Raw genomic sequence first — 22413 nt, forward strand, 5'->3', positions numbered from 1 at the left:
GCTAAGATCAGTTTGAAAGAACGTTTATGCAGGTGGATGAAGGAGAGCAGCACACTTGTATCTCAGAATCACAGAATGAATTTATGTTTTAAGCCACCTCTGGAGATCATCTAGGCCAGCTCCTGCTTATAGCAGAGCTAACTTCCAAGTTAGAGGAGGTTGCACATTCTTGTCCATTTGAAGTTGGAAAAATCTCCAGCAGTGATTCTACAAGTTCTCCATGCATAGCCTGTCTCCTGGGTTTTTTTCTCTTTTACCTAATCATGATCTCCTCTGAAGCATGTAGCACGTGATCTGAGAAGGGTCTGGTGCCATCCTACATTTTCTTTTTCTTGTCCCCTCACCTTCTTTTTTTAACCAAGTGTCTAAAAGGAAGAGGGGAATAATGACCACCCAGGTTGTTTGGTTGTTCTTCTTTACTTGAGCCAGCAAGAAGCAAAGCCTTCATGACTGCAAGGACACACCACTGACATGCTCCATTTGCTCTCAACTTCCCCAACTCCTTTTCTGCAGAGCTACTCCCCAGGCCACCCGTCCCCACCCTACTGCTGCAGCGACTGCTCCATCCCAGGTGCACAACTTTTGCATTTGCTTTTTCTGAACTGTCAGCCCATTGTGTTGAGGCCCCTCTAAACAGCAGCCCTGCCCTCCAATTATGAGCACTCCCCAAATTTTGTGTCATTCCCCAAAATGACGAAGGTGTGTTCTGTCTCAATGTCCATGTCTCCAATGAAGGCATTAAACAGTATCAGTCCCCAAGCACACCGCTTGTACCTCGATGCCACTCAGACTAACTACCAACCCTTTGAGCCCAGTGGTCCGGCCAGTTTTACAACCAGCTGTAACCTACCAGTCCAGGTCACATCTTGCCAGTTTGGCTATAAGGATACTATGGAAAATTGTGTTGAAAGCCTTAGTAATGTGATGGTAAAACAACAATCCTTTGCTCTCTCCTTGCTCAAGGAGCTAGCAATCTCAAACAGAAAAGTTATTTGGTCAGTAGAAAAGCAATTTGCCCTCAGTAAATATATGACAGCTGATCCTGATGACTTCTTTCCCTCTGTGTGCTTGGAATGGTGTCTATAACGACGTTCCTCTCAGTGAAGCTTGACTGCCCTGTCCTCCCACATATTTTTCTTGATTTTTCTGACAATGGTTGCAGCATTTGTCTTTCCAATTATTAAGGAACACTACTGGTGAACAGAACCTTTCAAAAGATGATAGAAAGCAGCTTTGTAATAACATCAACCAACTTCCTCAATATACTCAGAACACTTCCTGTCAGGTCCCATGCACTTGTATATGCTCAGTTTATTTAAGTAGTACATAACTAAGTTTTTCCTCTGCAAGGGACAGTTGATAAATAAATCCAGACACTCCAGATTTAAGAAGCAACAGAATAAAATAGAAATAGGTGATTAAAAAGGTGATGTCATTCTGAAAAGGGATGTTCTGCTAATAAAATTCTAGCATTATGCTACAGTGGTATTTCCAAGCTCACAACTGAAAACATTTGAGCCAATTTTTAAATTGAAAAACCACTTCATGAGGAACTTTCTTACAGCCAACTTGACAGCTGCAAGAAAATTTATCCTAGAACTCAATAGCTGTTTTGGTGATCACATGCTTCTGAGTGTATCATGCACTAACAGGGAAACATCAATAAAACAAAGTACTTGGAAAGAGACAACTACAGAAACTTGAAGTCAGTAACTCCAGAAAGAAAATATTCAAAAGGCTCTAAGTCCAACCACTGTTCCTGGCCCAGAGAAAGAAATTAATCCAGAGACGTCCTATGACTTTTTTACAAATGTGCCTGACTAAATGATGATTCTTCACAAATCTTATGAGGGCTGAGGTATTGTAAGCCCTCATATGCTTTTATGAGCTTATACAGACTTCTATGACCCCTCATTATAAGACATTAAGCTAGAGATACGAACAGGTTTTCATAGATTTCCTCTGTACAGCTTGAGATATTATTAGGAGTCTAAGAGTAATCTCCTTGTAGAAGGCTAATTCAAAAGGATTCTAAATCTAAGTTTTATGCGACCTATTCCATTCCATTCCATTAACAGGTGCATGGAAGAATGATCCTTCAGCAACAGGATCCTGTTAATCGTTGTCCCTTTATGCAAAGCCCTGTGTAAGTGCATGGAAGCATCATCTAAGCATTGACTCCAGACAGCTGTGCTGCAAGTTCTTCCAGGTCTCAGCTTCAACTGTGTTAACTACAGGTTGTTACACACTAGCAGGAGTTACAACCCAGTAATATCTTGCTCTAGAAAAAGAAATCCCACAGAAACAGTAACAAAAACCAAACCAAAACTTACCCAAAACCAAAAAGGTCAACGGGGCAGGGTGCTAAAATTGAAAGAGAGAAAAAAGCCTCAACTCCTCTCACTTTTCCTCCTTGAAAATCTGTCTGCTTTCAAGAAAGAAACTTGAAAAAAGTGGATGCCTTCTCAGCAGCATGATCTCAGTGCAGTGTCTTTTACATCAACTTCAGTGCAAATTACACATTCATAAACCAAACCTGTTTGCAAAATTTACACTATGGAAAATTAAAGAGTTTTACTTCTTGACTAAGGAACTAGTCAATGCTATTATTTACAAACAAAGAAATTCTGCATTACTATCTCTGTCTTGGTGCAAGGCATTTTCCTCTGCAAGGCCTTGAGGAAATGTGTGACCTACTTACTGAACTACTAGTACTCAAAATCCACTAGGGTGGGAAATCTACATACCATTTAAACATAAATCCACATAGTAAGAGCACACACAGACTTACCCTCTAATACTGTGAGCTGTACCCATTGCAAAACTTCCCAGTAAAAGAGTCAATCTCTCTATTCGTGTCCAAGAGCATGGGTGCCCCTCTGCTCAGCTGAACCTGGCAAGAAGCTGCCCTGCACTGAGTGGTCTGTATATAAGGCAACTCAAGATGCCCAGCACCCACTCTGTGTGCTGAGGTGAGCACTGCTGTGACCAAGGAGGCAGCACAAAGCAGTGCTGCAGTCACTGATTAACTCAGCCATGCTGTGCTGGTCTCGGGGCGACGTGTGCCGGGACACATGCGGCACCTGGGAAGCCACGCATGGAGAGACAACACCTACAGCAGGCACAAAAGGCAAATGAGACTTAAGATTTAGTGACAGCCTTTATAAAGAATATCAGCCTCAAAGTTCTTCCTTCTGTATTAATAAAGTTTCCAGAGGCTTCCAATTAAAAAAAAAAAAAATTTAAAAGTACTGGGCTCAGAAAGCAGCAGCAGCCTGCACACGGAAGAGCAGCTCTGCTGGGAGCTGTGGGCTATGGGGCCCAGGCTGAAAATGGAGCTGTTTCCACAACTGATGACAGAAGCTGCTTTAACAGCAAACACTGTGACTGTGGAAAAAATGTAATTAAAGGCAAATCAGAGGAAGATTTAGCTTACATTAAATATAGACATGCAGACCAATTTTTTTCAAAAATCTCTCTCCAGGTTTGGACTGTTTTTTTGATTTTGTTTTTTTTTTTTAGTTACTACAAAGCATTAAGATGCTGTACAAGCTACTGTGACTGGACAAAGTGTTTTATTTATTCTGCTTTGTGGCCAACAAGATGAGAGTGATATTCTTGACATTTACACATGAATATAAACTGCATTCCAAATAGTTTTAAATTTAGTAAATTATCTCACATTTTGTCTAAAATACATTGCAAAGCTATCCCAAACAACCTACTATTCATGTCACTCTCAAAATGCAACACTTATGCTTATATTCTATACAATACTGATGCAAGAATATCCCCAGCAGGTAGGAAGTGTTGTGTTTTGCTTTGGGAAAGCATCCAAGAGCTTGGAGAAAACACTGTCTTGTTCAAGAGGCAAAGACATGTCTTGCATTAATACAAAGGAGTGGGTCTCACATTTAATTTCTGCTCCAAGTTCTACTTGATCTTTCATGCAAATCTGTGATGTTAAAACAGGCATGAATAGCACCAAAAAGACCCAATCTTACAACCAGTCATTCACCACTATTTTTGATCAAGATCCAAACAGCAGCCCCGACATCAAAGCTCTCGTCTGTCAGCCAGCATGGCCAGGTGCTGCTGCAGCAGCTCACTGCAGAAGTTACTTTTTCCTTATTATAAAAACTGGAATACAAACCAGTTGTCAACACTTCAGTTTATATATGGATTAGGTCTGCTCACCATTCAGAAAGCTTCTGCTCATAAAAGGGCAAGCAGAAAAGCTGTTTTCCAAGTCTGTGGTAAGAAGCTTGATAGATTTACCTGTTGCACAGAGCAATTATTAGAGATGACCTCAATCAGCTCAGCAGCTTTATTCACAGTTAGCTACATTATCCCCAAAGCAGTAACTGACCTTGTGTTGTATCGCGGCATCACTTCAACTCCTTGAAGTATTTTCTCACACTTTAACCTAGAATTTTCTGAACCCACCCTTTTGCAATCCCGGAGGAGTCAAGGACTGGGATCCGCAGATAGCAAGCAACCCAAAAGTTATCCAGCTACTCTCCCAAGGGCCACATTCCAGCTGGATTAAACCTCTCCCTCTCCTCCACGAAGAGTTCTAGGACAGCAACTTCCACACTACTACAGACAGTCAAAACACTCCTTTTTAAACCACAAAAAATATAAACACTTAAATCAACACACGCTACACATTTGAAATTAAAATTATTAAATAAAAATTATTTTTAGAAAATTGACTGCATCTGAAAGAGACACCTCTGAGATTGATCACAAGTCCAGATTCCTCCTTCCTGGTATCTAATTTACCAGAATTACTGATTTTGGTTCATCAACAGACCAGAGAATTGCTCTAGCTGCCTTCTGTCAAGAAAAGGATCACATATTTGATTCCTCACAGCCAGTGAAAATTCTTAGGTGATTTATGTGGAAAATCACAGACCTCCACTTTTTAAGTTTGTTGTTTGCTTTTTTCTAGAGTACTATTTATGCATTAATACACATCTACAGGAACACATGTTATGTTCCTCGATTTTACTGCAAAGGGACTATTTTTTAATGGGACAAAAGACAGAAATAGACAGAATAACCTGTTTAGTTAGGAGTGCCTCCCTTTTCCCACACGATGCCCTTTGCTCATATGAAATAGCTATTTTTTTAAGCACTAACACCTTAGTGCATTTTATGATGCTCCAGCCACTGCTCCCTTTTCCCCCTTTCCCTCACTTCCTAGACTACAGCTGAAACCCTGATCATCTCCCATTTTTATTACATGTTAGCTGCACTTATATCACTTTTTCCATCTTCAAGTGGCACCTGAGCCCTTTTTTCTTCCTACTGAGAGCCATATTAGACCAGAAATAAACACTGCTTTATGTCACTGGCATGCAATGAAATGAGGGCACCCCTCACCATCCCTGCTGCACTTCATACCTTGGACCATGCAGGGAATGTCAGATTCAACTCTAGAACGCACTACAGATTTGAAAAGTAACAGACAGACATTTTTGTGCTAAGAGGAGTACAGCTTACCTTTCCCGAGGAACAGCAAACCAGTACTCTGGTTGCTTTATCTTTTTACTGTATTGTTGAGACATGGTCGTGCTCTGAGACACAAAGGACTTTCTCATGGGCTTGCCTACTTTAATGCACAGAAACATTGGAGGAGTCTTGCTCTTCTCCTCTTTTGAAGGAAGCATATCTGAACGAGACACAAGAGAAATGGTCTGCTTACAGGAAAGTAAAATACTGCAGCTGATAAAACACTGTGACCAAGATTAATAATCTTGTGCAAAGGAATACTCAGAGGCACCATACACAGAATTACACCTGACTTCAACAGCACAACTGGTTTAGTAAAACCACGTTCATCCTAAACTGAGGCCATTTATTCCCATTTTGTCACAGCCTGTATCCCCCTCAGCGGTACAGCTATGTACAGAACAGCCCTGTAAAGAAATAGGTAAGATGACCTGGCTGGGTGCTGCCTGCAACATGAAGCAGGCAAATAAAGGGGACATGTTTGGGTCCCAAAAACCCATCCAGTTGATGGGTAATCTTGCATGCACACACACACAAAAAGCCCAATCAGTTTCTTGACTCTTTCAGTCACACAGCCATACAAGCACCTTTTGTCTGCACAAGACAGGGCCAAGCCTAGAAGCAGTTTAAGCTCCTTAAATTGCTAATATGAAAAAAACCCCTGCTTATTAAACTACAGCCTCAATCACACTGAGGTTGCCTTCTTTGTTTTAGGCATACACATACAGCCAAATACAACCAGCAGGATATAAACCCTTACAAAAAAAAAGGAAAAATCATTTTAAGAAAAACTGTTCTTAAAATAAAGACTTCCACTTTAAGCATCCCCCACCACCTGATATGAATCAAGGGTATGTCCACTGGTTCATTACATTACCCAGAGAGGAGCATCAACGCTCCAGGACACACTAGTGCTTAGAGGCACTGGGCTGCCATAGAAATGGTAATATGTGTGCACACGCTCTGAACAGAGACTTCATTCCGTTACGTGCTTTCCTGAACAGCCTGAATTATTTCTGATAACGCAACGACCAATCAGGAAAAAAGTGATCAGTCAGTAGGACTATACATGTATTCCTGTTTATCACTTCTTTAAGGGTTTCCATAGCATGAGAGACACCAGACACACGCCAATAGTGTGAAGAATACTTTGGTACCCTTTGGTACCTTCATAGCAGTGCTCTATTACTTTGGATACTATCAGAAACCCACTGACAGACTTCAGTGAGGCAACAGGGGTTACCAATGTGGAGTGACAATTCCTAGGCCATGAAGTGTCCCTGCCAATACTGAACTGGATGACATCTCACTGTCCTTCTTAAAGCCAGCAAACAGAAGTAAAGATTATGTAAAGAATGATCAATGAATGTGGAAAGAGCACACAAGCTACTTATCAAACTACAAGCTTAGAGAATTTGAAGATAGCAGATAACATAAAATCGAAATACACAAAGAGTAAAAAAGAGACCAGGCATTACAGAAAGAGGGAATCTAGAGTAGAAGGCTGTCAGTTCAAAGGTTACCGTCATAATGCTGTCCAAGTCTCAGAGGAAACAAGGATAACCAGAGACCTACCTTCAATTGGCACTTGAATTTTCTGCAGCAGCCACAGTCTGATTTCTGATTGATTGTCTAACTGTGTTTCTTGACAGGTCTTGTCTATAGCTGGTACTAATGAAGAGTCCACAGACTCTTTCAGATCCTTTTCCTCTGCAGCTGCTGAGCTGATTTCTAATGAAGGTGCTTTCCTTTCAACACAGCAGGAATCAAGCTCCATACTTTTAACTGTATGGACTTCATTAGCTTGGGACTTTGAACAGCTAAGTGTAAGGTCTATGCCAATTGCTTTATTGTTTTCACCTTTCTGGATTTCAGCCTTGTGTAAGTCTTCAGATGACTGAGACCCATTTCCATCTTTATTGAGGTAAAATTCAATAAGTTTATCTTTCTCTAGCTCTTTCTTAGTGTCCAATTCAGTCTCCACCTTACCTGTCGGGGAACTGACACATTTGTTTACTTCTGGAATAACATCTTGCTTTTCACACAGCTCTAAGTCTAAGTCAGCTTTAGGTTCAACACTGTCCTTTTTTTCCAAGGAATCAACTGTCAAGTGCTCCTGGACTTCTGTAGTAGGTTTGGTTACCTGCTGCTTAGTTCTCAAGTCCCTGGGGTCAGCCAGCAAGCCTTCCATTACTGAGATTTTCCTGTCCAACCCTCTATCCATATGAGATGATGTCTTTTCCAGCTCAATTAAGTCATCCTCTCCTCCTAGAGGGGATTTTTCTTTGGTATCTGAAGCATTTTTTTCCCTGGAAGGGTCCTTGGTACATGAATCCGCATCAAACTTTTCCAAATGTTCAGTGGCAGTGATGTTGTTGGGAAACTCCAGAGACTTTGATTTGATTGAGCCTGTACTCTCTGATGACTGAAGAACTTCAAAATCAGAAGACTTTTCCTTATCTGAAGGCTTTATCTGTTTGGCACCCGGAGCAACAGATGCATCCCCATTCTGCTGCCTCTTTTCCTTGCTAAGGGATTTGAATTTGCTGAAAGGATTGATATCTTTCTCAGAGGACAGGTCTTCCCATTCTCCTGGCCTGTACAGAGGACAAAGATCCTTTGGTATGTCACTGTCAGGGGAAATGATGGATGTACATACGATGTTAAAAGCAAAATGGAAACAGAAAAAAAAATGAAAAGAAAACTAAATATCAACTTAACTTAAACCATGAAACTCAACAAAAAACAACTTTCTCCAAAATAAACATACAGAACTGGAATTAAGTGACTTTAAAGACAATGGAGAAAAAAGTGTAATACCAAAATAAAATGAGTAAACCATTTGGCAGACTGTGCCACGTGGGTGAAGAAATGTTACACGTGTAATAAGAATGTGCAAGTCATCAGAAGTTCAGTAACAAAAAAACACAGGATATGTATTTAGCTGCTGGAATTTAATTCAAATCATATGAGTATTGTAATTTCCCACACCTGACAATGAGTCAACATCTACAACCATCCATGCTTCCCTAGTCAGTACAAATGTATTTCTGAGAAAAACAAATCGGAGATAAGATGTATCCTGTTTGAACACGTTTACTGCAAAACAGTAACAGGCAACAGAGTTAGTAGCTTTCTTCTTTAATTTGTCTCCATTATTCAAATATACTGTTTGAATGCAGGCTTCCCCAAATATTTTTTTAAAGCAGGACAATCATAAAACATTTCAAAATGGAAAATTCTGAAAAAAATGTATCAGCATAAAACTTGAGCTCTTTGTTACTGCTAAAAAGTCTGAGGAGAATGAGAATACAAGATCCTCATGACTTAAAAGTTGCTAAGAAGCTATTAAACACTCCAGTAACGAGTGTAACAAGTACTGGAAAGTTTTTCTTGAAATGAGAAAAGGGAGGGAATTATGAATTTAACTGTTCAAGCAGGTATTGCCTTTAAGAACAAAACCCTGCTTAGAACAAATAGATAAGCAGTGCCTGGTCTGTGCATAAATGAAAGTAGTCCACCCCAGAAGGTCTATTATGTATTATAGATTATAACTATTAATGTATTTCTGGTTCTGAGATAGAAGTATTCCACAGTCTGGTGGTTCTTTTAAGTCCTGAAGATGGCAGCTAAGGTGCTGTTATCTTCAAAAGGTTCAAATACTCCTCTGAGAACAGTCCTGATAGCACAACAATGGTCCAAATCTAAACCTCTTCACATCCACTGAAATAGCCCTAGAGACAGGTCAGCGCGAGAGCCCAACCACAGCATATAATAATAAAATAAATAATAAAATGCTTTTATTAATTACTGGTTTGTACTGATCTCCTTTGCACTTTGGTTCTCATATTCATGACTCATTTGTGTTTAATGTCACTTTAGTGTTCTAAAGTGGAAGAACAACACAAGTGAATCACACCTTTGCTGGCACTTAACTCTTGCTGCAGTAAAACTCCTCCTCTCCATTCCCCTCTCCCCCAGCCCTTTTCCATGACCCTTACTAATAATCTGCAAATGTAAGCTCAGGGAAGAACACTCCTTACGATGGCAATGCATCTTTAATCTTCATGTGAGAGATGTCATTGTAGAGCGCTATCGAGACAACCTCCTCCATGGGGCAGATGAGCCCATATTCTTCACAGCCATTCTCAATTACCAGAGGATCAGACTTATGTGGGTCAAACATGATATTGTTTGGAGTTACTATCATGACTCCTCCAACGACGCCCTAAAACAGGAGAAAAAGGAGTCAGCACATCACATGTAATGCACTCATCATTGGGTACTGGATTATAGGCTACTATCCTAAAAAGCAAAACCACTTTCCTGCCTCTTTATACTGTATCATGCAGTGTTTGCTAGCAAAATACTTTGCTTTCCAATTGCATCAAGTCAGACATTGTAAGGAGAGCAAAGACAAAAATATCTTAGTAACATCCAAGCTCCTGGATGATAAGGAAGCCCATCTGAACTACTCAACTTTCAATTCTGACTGCTGTAAGTTAAAAATGTGATTGCTAATCAATCTCAGACAAAACAGATTAGTGGATTTATTTAAAAAAAGAATTATAGCATTTTACTCTGGATGCAACCACCTTAATTTGATCCATGAATTTACATGCAACCAGCACACCTGAATGCAGTCTTACTCATGGAAACATCCAGGTTACATCCAGGTTACTATGCCAAGCTACATTAGAAGTTCCCTTGATCTACTTTCCCAGAGGTAGATGCAAAATCCTTCTTCACACAGGGATCTGAGACAGCTTCTTCCTAACCTCAAAACAGCTCCTACCATTGGTCCAAGCATATACTGCACAGCTGTAGAGGACTCATTTAATCATTCAAAATGTGCTCTAGCCATGGATTTGATAAAAGGCTGCTGCATCAGCCATTATTCAGCATCAATCCATGACAACTGACCATTTTTCAAGGTTGAAAAGGAAGATTTCCACTGTCTTGCTTCTGCACCCTCTCCTCCAGATGAACTACAAAATTCACCAGACCAACTCAGAAGCTGTGTGTAAATCATGATATCTGACAAATAGGATACACAGATTAACTGGAATGATCCACACTGCAGATACTACTATTATCCAAGGTCATCTGCAAGGTAAGCCAAGGAAGGCTCATAAACAGGCAGGTAAAAGACCACAAGCTTGGTTTGTGGGGCTTTTTATTCAAGCAGTAAGATGTGGAGGGCTGTGAGCCCTTGGCACAGGAGCCCTCTGCACTCCCTTGGAGGAGAGAGGCCTGAGGGCAAGATGACTTTCCCCACAGACAAGCAACCTTCCTTGGGTCGTGGTGAGAAAGTGAACCACCCCCAGCCTGCCTTGTTTCTATATGAGAATAGCCTGTACCCAGCTGGCTAGTTGGTTTCTCCCCCACCCCCTGCCTTTCCCATAAAAAGCCCCTGTTTCTGCCCCTGATCAGGGAGCCTTTGTCCTTGGCCTTCCCTTCACAGGGGCTGCTGGACAGTAAAAGCTGCCTCATGGAACTGCCAAACGAGGCTCTGTACACGCGTTTGCCTTGGGTGATTTCACAAAGAGCTGAAACACAAGAGCTGATATCACTTGTACCTGAGAAATCACTACACTTGCTGAAATCCCCTACTGCCCAGGGAAGAGTTGTTCCTTGCAGGACACTCTCTCTAGGAAGGTCGCAACACACCAGGTTGTCCACCCCCAGCCCCCTGAAAGTGATAGTAAGCTGATGGCTTGGCAATGGCAAATAGGCACATGAATGCCTGCTCCTTCATAAAGCACAATCTGTCCATATTTCCCATTTGCTTCTCCTGTATGATTCGGTTGACAAGCTCGGTTTGTGTCTGGATGACAGAATCAAAACAAAGTGCAGAGGCTTTTCCCAGAAGCCAGAAGACCATACATCAGTAGGCTGTACTTCCCACCCAGCAACTGCAGGAAGCAAGGCAACAAGGGATTTAGCTACAATGGCAAAGAAGCCATCTCATTTTTGATTGCTCTGACTGCAAATTACTTTTTCCGTCCTGCAGCCACAAAATCGGCAATCTGTATCCTCTGCACCTGACAAGCATCACATAGCAAAGTGACAGTATTGCCCTAATTTACATGCGAGACATCAAGTAGTTCTCTGTTACGTTCTACAAAATAGCAGACTGTAAAATTGCAGAGTTGTTAAGCACAGTCTACAACCACTCAATGCAAAAAGAAGCCAGAAACTGTAGGTGTAAACACATCCATCTTACAAAAGTCAGGACTAAGGGAAAAAAAAAGTTGAAACAACAACGATTAGCATCTCCAGAGTTATAAATTCCAGAGAACTTGAAAACCCAAACACGCAGACAGCTAACTGTAACCAGAGTCAACAAGGACAGATATATCAAAGCAGGCAGTTCAGGAAGACAGTGTCTTGTGACCTTGAGAAGAGGGCTAAATACTACCCAAGCTTTGTGCCTTTACTTCTAAAACAGTTGCTGTAATTTAGAATTGCAGTCCTGGCATATGTTACAAAAATACTTACAAGAAACAGAAAGAAAAGATTGCATAATGCAATATTTATCCTTTTATTAGGCTTGCACAACATTCATTAGCAAGTATAGAAGCAACATAAACATATCTGGAAACACTTCTCTGGAAACAGTTAAAATTTATCTTCAAGTCATAAATGAAATGGATTGGCATGTACTCATTTTATAAAGCCGTTGCTCAATTTGATGGAACTGGACAACTAATCCTGACATGTCATAACTCTGAAATGCAGTTCTCTCTGTGTATCTAGCAACATGTAACCAAGAGAACAAAAAATGATACAGCATCTTATCACAGTACCAACAAAAACAGCAGTAATAGATAAAGCCAACGTAACTTTTTACATTCTTTAAAGACATGAAGAACACTTGACTCCCCCAGTATTCATTGCTCACTTATCCAAAGAGAATCTCAAACAATGCCCAAAAATCAGGTTCCACCTACCTTACCATCTGTGAAGTAACGACAATTCATTTTTAAAAATTTGACAACCACAGGCTCATCCTCTTCTGAAGTAGAGGACAGGACTCTCTCCACTGGTTTGAAAGCCTTTCTTGCTAAATCAGCATCCTTAGAAAAGAACAAGTTCAGTGAAGAGCAACAGGACCAGAATCATATACTTTCATATTTTTGAAAACTAAAATGCCAGGTTCAAACAATTATTTTCCTTTTGCTTAAGGAAGAAAAGCAATGGTCATGTATGTAGGTATATATGTACACTTCCCACAGTACCCTGTATTGAAAAAAACCCCTTGTAACCTTAAGAGAAACTCCACACAAATAAGAGGAAAGAAATTAAAAAAAAACAAGGCAGGTCAGCTCACCAAAATTCAGTTATGCACTCTCATTAGGGAGAGGGGCTGCCCTGACACATCATCCACACTGAAGACCTCTGCTCACAGAGCATGGGTGTGATTCCCCATGCAGAGGCATAAGGGTAAGGTTAAACACAATTGTTCACTCCAAGCTTCTCTCCACTTCTGATTAGTGATGTATTTGAAATTACTAATTACTTTAATCTCAGCAGATGTTAAAGATGTTAAAGGCAGATAAACTGCTTAAAGGTACTAAAAATCATTATGGCAAATCACCCTTCCAAAGAAAATGAAAGATCAGCTATGCTGAGGCCTTTCACAAAGATTATATCCAGCAGTCTTGTCCAAAGTCTGTATATGGGTACCAGCACAATTTGTTTAACTAGAAAGAAACTGACTGCTCAGACTAAACCAACAGCCTCCCTGTTCAAGGACACCAGTGCAGGATCAAGGCTCTGGACTGCAGAGCAGCATAAAAATCTCCAGTAGGATACACTAAATAATTTTTTGTATTTAGCTTTTTATTCTTTAAAGATTATGCACTACACTATTTTCAGTAGTTTTGATAAGACTCAGGGCCCAACTGAACTTGTAATATGTTTCCACACCCAGAATTCCCTTTATTTGGAGTATTTTTAAGACATGGTAAACTTTGTAGTACAGCAAACTATTTTTACACAATACACTACACACAAGGCCTGTAAATGCAAAAAACCCCTACTATTTACACAGCCTGGATTCTCAGCTTCAGAATCAGAAAATATTTTGAGAGTTTAAGACCAGTGAACCATGTTTGACTTACAGGGAGTTTATCATATTCAGCATCTGATGATGAAGGAGAAACAGGAGCACCAGGACTAGAAGACAGCCTCCCGGCATTTGTTTCTGGCACAAAGAGAATCTAAATACAAACAGGTATTTCAAAACAGTGAGGCACAAGCTTTAGAATATTATTCACTATGTTCTATTAGAAAGACAACACAATACTGATCACTCATATCTGCAATGTACACCTTAAAAACATTCAGAAAAACGAAACTAATTTCCTTATTCCAGCTTTTGTCTGCTGGGTATTCTTAGGCAAGTCACACCATCTCTCTGTGCCTCAGTTTCCCTATGGGAAATCAAGACACTTCAATCTCCTCATGGCTGTGAAGCAGAAGTAGAGATCTGCTCTTCATGAACCAGGTGTTAGTCTCCACACTTGCATTTCCAGTCCTGGACTCTCCTAAAAAGTCTCTCTCCATTTATTTCTCATCTTACAGGAGGACTGATTCATACCCAACATAATGGCACAAAGCCATTTCAATTTCTGTATCTAACTCTCTAATTCTTTAATGCATTATAGATTGCATTTATCCAGACTTCCCAAGAATTCAACTCCCTTACAACAGCTGTATTATCTTCTTGAGCTTGTCATCTTTAAGCTTTAGTGACAGTACATAAATAACAAGTCAGATATGGCAATTACAAAGCTTCTCCTCCACATCAATTCCAAGTAATAATCTATTGAGTTTCGCTTTGAGGGAGGGCTTTAAATTACTGTCCATTATCCTTGTATCCAAGTACCTAAAAGATACATGTAAGTAGTAAAAAGCTTTTAAATACATAGCAAATAATCATGTTTCAGGTATTTTAAAAAAAACAAATAAATAAAAGATTTACCTGGCCTGGCACAATTGTCTGTGTGAAAAGCTTATTGAGCTCCACAAGCTTGTTTGGGGTGACGTTGAACTTTAATGCTATACTGTTTATGGTGTCCTGATTTCCAGCCTGAAGAAAGAGTTGATGACTAAGATACCATACTGAACACAGCACCACACATGAACTAAAACCCATCTAACAGACTGTTTGCAGGGAATAGACTCGATGACCTCAACACCCCATTTATTTAATAGCTTAAGAGATAAATCAGTATCAAAAAAAAAAGGACAGAAGTATTCTCTCACACTATACAGTAGATAAAATGTAGAGGTGTTACAGATGTCCCTCTCCTTTTGTCTTAAAACTTTAAAGCAGCACAACCGTATTTAGAACTCGTCTGGCAACGGGGAGAAGGTCATACACTGCAGAGTTCACTACACCTCCAGCTGCCACAGCACATCAGGCATTTGTGCAGTTCCCAGCTGGGATACCACCTTCCACAGAGGTTCTGTATGGTAGAGAGCATAATGCACTGAGGGCTCACACAAACGCTTTGGGCAGAGCTAGCACACTGCTGCCCTGCTCCCACTAAGGGAAACAGATCTCATCAAGCACAGGTCAATTGCTTGATGACCTAAGCAACACCACAGAATGGGAGTATTTTTCAGAATAACAAAACCATTGCTTTACTAGAGAGCCATAATGCAGAAGGAAAAATGGAACTGGCAGCTGCAAGAGGCAGAGAACCTGGGTTGAACAGAGATTCAGGACGTGACCCTAGCTCTCCCCATACAGTGGTATTTGAATGGTATCAATAGGGGCAATCCCTATTGAGAAAGGTGCAAACTGAGAAAGTATTAGTGCTTTCAGTTTTGTGCCACTGCCTCCCTCTCAACTTCAACAGCTCCACTTTCAAAAAGCAGGCATGAACACACCACACACTAGTACTTACTGTATATTCTATGGTACCATGGGGTTTCTGAGAAACCATTTTCTTCTCTTTCTTTTCATTGGTTTTGTTTTGATTGCCATCTAAAGAGAAAAAAAAAAATCAAGTAATTGACTGTCAAGATGTTTGCCTTTCAGCATGTTTTGAAAGAGATCTACGGTATGTGCAAATTAAAGCTGTGAAGAAGAACAAGAGGACACATTAAAAATGCCTATTAGGCCTTAAAATTGCATTGTAAGGCAAGAAAACTTCATCAAGTACAGCAGGTTTAGTAATCATGCAGGAACTCTGCAAGAGTTAACGTATATATGATACCATATCAATACACAGCTGCTCCCATGGTTTCTTCTGTGATTCCTACACAATTCAGCTGCTGGATACAAGTACTTTGTACCATCAGGTGAATGTACAACCACAACAAGCACTGGCTAATCACCACTTCACCACAAGTATGTTATATTGAAACACTACTTTAAACTCTGAAGGTAAAAGTGTGCAAAGAGTCCTGCAAAGCATGCATTTATACAGTCAAGCATGAGAAAGCAGAAAGCTTGTGCAGAAGACCTTTTCTATCAGCTGCAATACACAGAACTCACTGCAGCTGCAGAAACCCTTGCAAGACACAAAAGGCACTCACGAGCTGTCAGCAGCATGAGCAGGGCAGAAATTTCCAATACTTACGACAGCATTGTGTGAGCAAAACCAAGGCTCAGGGAGGATGCAGCTGCCCAGCCAGCCCCAGCCCCACGGGGCTCCCCTCCAAACCCAGAGCCCAGACCCGCATACCTGGGGGGGGCAAGGGCAGCATGCAGCCCCAGCTCCAGGAGTGGGGATGGGGTGCCAGGAGGCAATTCATGGCTCTCCCCACCTGACCGCCCCCAAGCCCTTAGAAAGGTCCTGCTGCCTCCGGCAGGGTGCTGCAGCCCGGACAAGGTGGGGAGAGGCAAGAAGACAAGGCAAGGCTGTGCCCAGCAAAACCAGCAGCCAGGACCAGGAGCAGGGAGACACACTGTCCTCCTGGGAGGACTCTTCCTGTAGTCCGAGCCGGCAGCTCTGGAAGATCAGGGAAGAAAGGACGAGGAATGGCAGCGCAGGGCTTCTGACTTGCATTCAGGCTTTGCTGCAATCTCTGCTATTTCCAGAGAGCAAGAGGCAGATAGTAAAAGGAAGGGCGAGGACCTACCTGCCTCACTGTAATGTACACAAGAAACAAGGAGGGGCCCAGTGTGCTGCACCTGACCCTTCTGCTGGCCCACATCCACAGCAAGATTAAGGGTGTGGGGCTGCCTCAGTGTATTCCAGAGGCTGCACAGTCAGGGACCATCTCCCTCAGTCAGAAGAGACTCACAAGAGCCCTGAACATGCATCCAGGTGTTACCACTGGCATATCCCACCCACTACCTGCCAGGGATGCAGTCATGAGAAGCGCAGTGGCTACGGACACTACAGATAAGGCAACAGAGGCAGAAAACGTGTAGGAACCAAACACACACAATTTAAATACATGCACACAGTATACAAGGTATGAAGGACAGAGGGAGGAAGACTAGGATGATGCTGGCTTTTCCCTGATAGCATGTTGAAACACAGCATCACTCAATGATCTCAGATACTTTATCTCTGAGGCTGGACACCCACAGCGAAACTTTTTAAATTAGCTTTCATATTGCCTTTTTCTGACCATTTGTATTTTCACCATTGGCACACAACCTTCCACTGATCAAAGTGAAAGCAGTGTGTGGAAAAATAGGTAATGGCAGCATTAGCAGGGCACAGTATTAAACCATCAGAAACACAATGACAACATGTCAGACAAAAAGACTGACAAATACTGGATGTTTTCTTTATCCATTACCTACATACAAGGGCCAATACGGCACAGTCCTGCCTGAAGAAACTCTGTCAACTACTAGTGGTATCTCCTGGTAACACAAAACTACACTGTTTTGTGTTACCAGGAGATACCACTTCGATTAGTCCAGGATAACTATAATTAGAACTACATATCACACCCATGTAGGCAAACCACCTGAACTTTTTGTGACCTTTCCCTGGAGAAAGACAAGAAAGGTAGACTTCACCTTCTAGTAAATTATTTGGTCTAGCTGGAAAAAGAAGACAAGTTTTCAGATATTTTACCCGTACTTATCTCTGAAACAGTACACAAGGTAGGAAACAGTTAAGAGCAATAATCTCACACTGATTAGACATGCGCCAGTAAGACCTTGGAGGAGTGGGAATAAAAATAAAGCAGGCCAGAGAGATATATATATAGAGAGAGAGATTTTGGACCTGTTGAATGGGAAAAAGTTTAAGACTGGGTATAGATGGGACAAATAACAATATGCAATAAAAGCAGTTTCTCTGAAGAGCTTAAAATATTTGTTATTAGCTAAACATTTTTTGTTCCAAAGCTTTGTCTTTGAAAATGGAGAGCTGACCATGACAGCAACCACTACGCCACTGTGGCACAAGACCACAAAACAGCAATACAGACAACTTTCTCCCTTACAGCTTCCTACCTAGGACACCTCTCTCTCCCACTGTGAAATATATTGTATTTTCCAGGTCCTCCTAATTGCATTGACTGCTAAGTTTGGAGATTAAAAAATACTGTCCAGGGAAATGTTATAGCCTGAAATACTGTATTCACAGGAGACATATAATATGCTCTAGTTCTTGGTTGATAGGACTGTGAGCCTGTTCGTTTAGTAGGGTCCTGAATACAAGTGTGGTACAATACAAAAGAGTGAACTAAGTATGCCCACATAGTTGAAAATCTCTAACTGCAAGACAAGAAAAAGAGAAGAAGTTCAAAAGCCAAGCTGAATTTAGATTAAACAAAATACCGTCCTTTTTTGGTCAATAAACGTTAATAAATCCTAAAAAAGTTGAACAATTAGACACTTTTCTTTCACGCAAGAATATATGTTGTCTGTTTAGCTACAGGCTAAAAGAAGCAGTCACAGCCTGTGAATTTATTAGTCTCCTGAAACCAAAATCTGACATTTTGTGTTTGGATACTTTTTTCTTCTACCCCTTGCTCCTCCATCCCTTTTTTTTCTGTCCCAGCAACAAAGGGCTGTGAACGCTGTCCATACATTAAGCCTATCTACTAGTCAGGTTTGGGCAATTCAAAACCACATCCTAATTATTTGACTAGGGTGAAGTCTTACCTAGTCTGTGCTTTTGTGTATATAAAGATTTAAAATCATAAATCAAAAATTTCAGACCTTCAGAAGAAAAAATTGCAATGAATCCATTAAATCTGACAGGTACTGCTAAACCCACATAAATCACACGTGGTGAGGCCAAGGTCACAAATTGTGCTGTATATGAATGGTTTACAGCAGAGTGGGTGGAAAGCCTGGCAAAGCAACACAACACAATATACTGTCTCTTCAGGTCCCTCTATCTTCTCTCATTTCTCCTCCAGGAAGCCAAACATTTTCTGACATGATCTGAATAGCCCCAAAGGCACCCAGAGCACATGTAGGCATGATGGAAGCCTCAGGAACCACATTCCTTTCAGTCAGAACTACATGAAGAGCTCCACAGGCTTTGAAACAACTGCCTTTGGCTACTTTTTGAACTCGAACATTTTCTTAGTGGTGAAATGACTCACGGTTCTGCCTCCCAAATTTTCCTGCATTGCATGTACACTGGAGATGGGATTACACACCATGAGAAGTGACTAGGTGTTAATGCAAATTTGATCACACTGCATTTTTAGGCAAAGGGCAGAGTGGGTGGACCGAACCTCTCTGTGGTTTTGGGAAACTTGTAAAATAAGAATTATGTAAAAATAGTAAAATAATGAGCAGTGAAAAGAATGGCAAGTGAGAACAGGCAAGAAAATACGGGCTTACTGAAAACACACAGGTCTAGAATGGGAATTTTTCTGCCCTTAATGTATTTGTATCTCAGTTTCCTAGCAGACTCTTGACATTTTGTTTAGCAGTGTTACAGGAAACTTTACAAAAAAGAGTTACCTAAGAGTAATTTGGAAAGCAACTATTGAAGGAGTATGATAAAGAGGTCAATCAGTTTATCACCCAAAAGACCTTGAGCATTATAGGAGAATTACACCTCTGCAACTGTGTAAATAGCTCTGTAAGTAGATAGAATAGGTCAAGGAGCATCAGCAGTCTCCTGGGCTGCCCACACAGAGGACAGGCCATCACCCCTGCAGGACAATACCATCACCACCAACGCTACAGACGAACCAGCTGCCAGCCCAAATCACTGTGAGGTGTTGCAGTGCTGGCAGTGACAGCTGAACCCGCCGGGCAGGTCCCAAGCCACCAGTCAGCCTCATGTCTGGTAGTGCTAGCAGGAATGCTGAAGCAAAGAAGGGGACAAAGGACTGACCACTTTCCACACCTGGCAAACAAACTCAGTAGCCTGAGAGGATAGAGGCAACGGCATACTTGGTGCGAAAGTCCATTTTACTCATTAATTCCTGTCTTACCAAAGACTTAGGCCACATGTAAATATGGAAATCTTTCCCCTGATTAGCCCCTTGGCTTCTAGAAATCACAGATTTCCCAGAGTAACAGCATTCACTACATGGCACTGTTCTTTCAAGACCTCCACACCAGTTCTATGCCAATGAACCCCACACTAACATGATGTGCTCATAAAGCAGTGCTTTCCTTCTTGTACTTTATAATTTCACTGAGCATCTTAATTAATGCTATTTTAAGGGTGAACAAATAAATAGTCATTTTTCACTTTCTGCATACCACTCATGATGTCACAGATTTCCAGCATCTTTTCTTAGTTATTTCACTTGTTCCAACTAATACTACGATACTGTAGACTCTCCTATTTCTCTGATCACACAGGCTGGCCTTCTTGTTAGCTTTTCTTCTCCTACTACATCCTTTTTGAGATGGAGGAAGTAATACCAAACATAGATTTTAAGATATGAAAAAACCAATAACCTGTGCTGGTGACAGAAAAGAGGGTTTCCTTAAACCTGTATGATACTAGTCATTTTTCCACATCACACATCAGTCATTTTTCCACGCTGCTCAGTATGTCACTGCTGTTTCACGACATTCCAGTCCCACATCTCTATTACAGATTTGTTAGAAACAATAAAACTGTATTACTACAGTCTAGCCAAGCACCAGGACAAAGGAGTGAAAACCTACAGGTAGCTTAAAAGAATCTGAAACACAATAAATTAAGGGGAGAACAGTTATCACTCAGAGTAACCTAATCAGGGTACTGATAAGAAATTAAGCACACAAAGCTTCCTGGGATAGTTTCCTTATCAGTGAATGAGGTCTGATACCAATAATGGTGATGGAGTACAGTAAGTATCACTTCAGTGATTCTAAACACAGATCTCAAGAATATGAAAGTCTTACTTGGGATGATGGAAGAGGAAGACAAATCAGTTTATCTGAACAATTTTTTCCATTCCTACTTTCTACCCTGACATTTTAATAACTCTCAGCAATTCTGCTATGTGCAAAGTTGTGCATAGGATGATGCAATTGTGATTTAAAGCTTGTTTCTGGCTCTTCTCATGACTCTCTAAGTGATGAACTGAACAGCATTCACATTAAAATTATTAGTTTTAAATAAAAAGTCTTTCTTTCAGCTCCTGTCAAGCGTGGGTGAACACCTCAGGGGCCAGATTCCTGGTTTGGGACACCTTCCACCCACTCTGACGTTTTAGCTGCAGCAGCCTCTGAGAAAGACATCACCCCAGTCTCATTCTCTCCTTTAGCCAGCTGCAGCAGTTAGGGGATGCATAAAAAGGTTTTTTGGCCATCTGATCAGACCTACCTTCCTGAAGAAAACCAGCAAGTTGGACAGAAACATTCCCTACTCAGATTTGAATAAGGTACTGCTACCATGTTAAAAGATAAATAAAAAAATCCCTGCACTGTCTCATCAACTCAGGTATCTGTTTTTCTTTTCTGCTTCCCACTTTCCCCACAGTCTCCTGACAAGCCCTCACCTTTACTTCAGCATATTTTTGCTCTACTGAATCGTATCAGTTGGCTTCCTCCTTCGCTACTGCTGAAGTCACTTGAAACAGAAGGGCAGCTGTCATCCGTCACGACCACACTTGTGCTCCTTCATTAGTGAAACTTCTCCTGACATAGGAAAATAGCAATTCCCTGATCAGTACAAGTCCAGACACATGATTCTGAAATATCTATGCCTTGAACAACTTTTGTCCATTCTCAATAAAAACTGATTGTCCACTAATTATTTTCCAAGCAATTCTTTCAAAGGAATAAAGAGATCACCAGAAAATACAGAGCCTCAACGAAAAATGACAATTTGTTCGAAGAACTGATAAAGATTATAGTAACTCCTTCTGCTATTAGTTATTTTTAGGCACACTTCAATAAAAATTTGACTATTGATATTCATGCAATATTCACATACTGCAGCTTCTACACGAAAAACTGCAAATATTTAAGGAACTTAAATTCCCTCTTTATTTACTGCATTCCCAAGAAGGCTTTAGCTCCTTTGTGGTCTGACAGCATTACTTGTGAATCCTGTTCAGGAACATGTCAGCATCTAAACACATCTTTCACAAAAGTATCACCATAAAATTTCTGACTATCCACTACATCAGGTACTTAAGGACAATATAGAGTGAGGAAAATCAGCCTGTCAACAAAGCAAAGAAGGGGACAAAGGACTGACCACTTTCCACACCTGGCAAACAAACTCAGTAGCCTGAGAGGATAGAGGCAACGGCATACTTGGTGCAAAAGTCCAACAAAGTAGGGCTGAGGGAAGGAATACTTAGGCATCACAACAGAAAACATGGACATTTTAGAAAACTGTTAACACTACACATGCTGGTTTTCTTCATTTATTTTGCTGGTTGAATACACCACAGCTTGCCTGGGAAGGCTACGCCATGTAAGTCAACCAGGACAATGTCTTTTCAAATCAAACACTGCACTGTCTTGTCTACTGACTGGTGATTACAAGGTCA

The 22413-nt window shown here is 40.9% G+C and overlaps 1 protein-coding gene across 4 annotated transcripts in view; it reads right to left on the reverse strand.

Moving 5' to 3' along the window:
* Nucleotides 1-22413, reverse strand: part of NCOA7 (nuclear receptor coactivator 7) — an 87100-nt gene that overhangs the window by 10293 nt on the left and 54394 nt on the right. For 2 of the 4 annotated variants that reach the window (XM_039568539.1, XM_039568538.1), the window contains 7 exons: nt 15438-15517; nt 14507-14614; nt 13644-13742; nt 12471-12596; nt 9561-9745; nt 7093-8147; nt 5509-5677 (listed from right to left, as the gene is read on the reverse strand). In XM_039568539.1, coding sequence (XP_039424473.1) covers nt 5509-5677; nt 7093-8147; nt 9561-9745; nt 12471-12596; nt 13644-13742; nt 14507-14614; nt 15438-15517 — 1822 coding nt within the window. The remainder of the gene's footprint in view (nt 1-5508; nt 5678-7092; nt 8148-9560; nt 9746-12470; nt 12597-13643; nt 13743-14506; nt 14615-15437; nt 15518-22413) is intronic. The other 2 variants (XM_039568540.1, XM_039568541.1) reach the window with 2 other exon arrangements.

The sequence above is a fragment of the Corvus cornix genome, chromosome 3 (genome assembly GCF_000738735.6).
Source record: "Corvus cornix cornix isolate S_Up_H32 chromosome 3, ASM73873v5, whole genome shotgun sequence".
NCBI classification, from domain to species: Eukaryota; Metazoa; Chordata; class Aves; order Passeriformes; family Corvidae; genus Corvus; species Corvus cornix.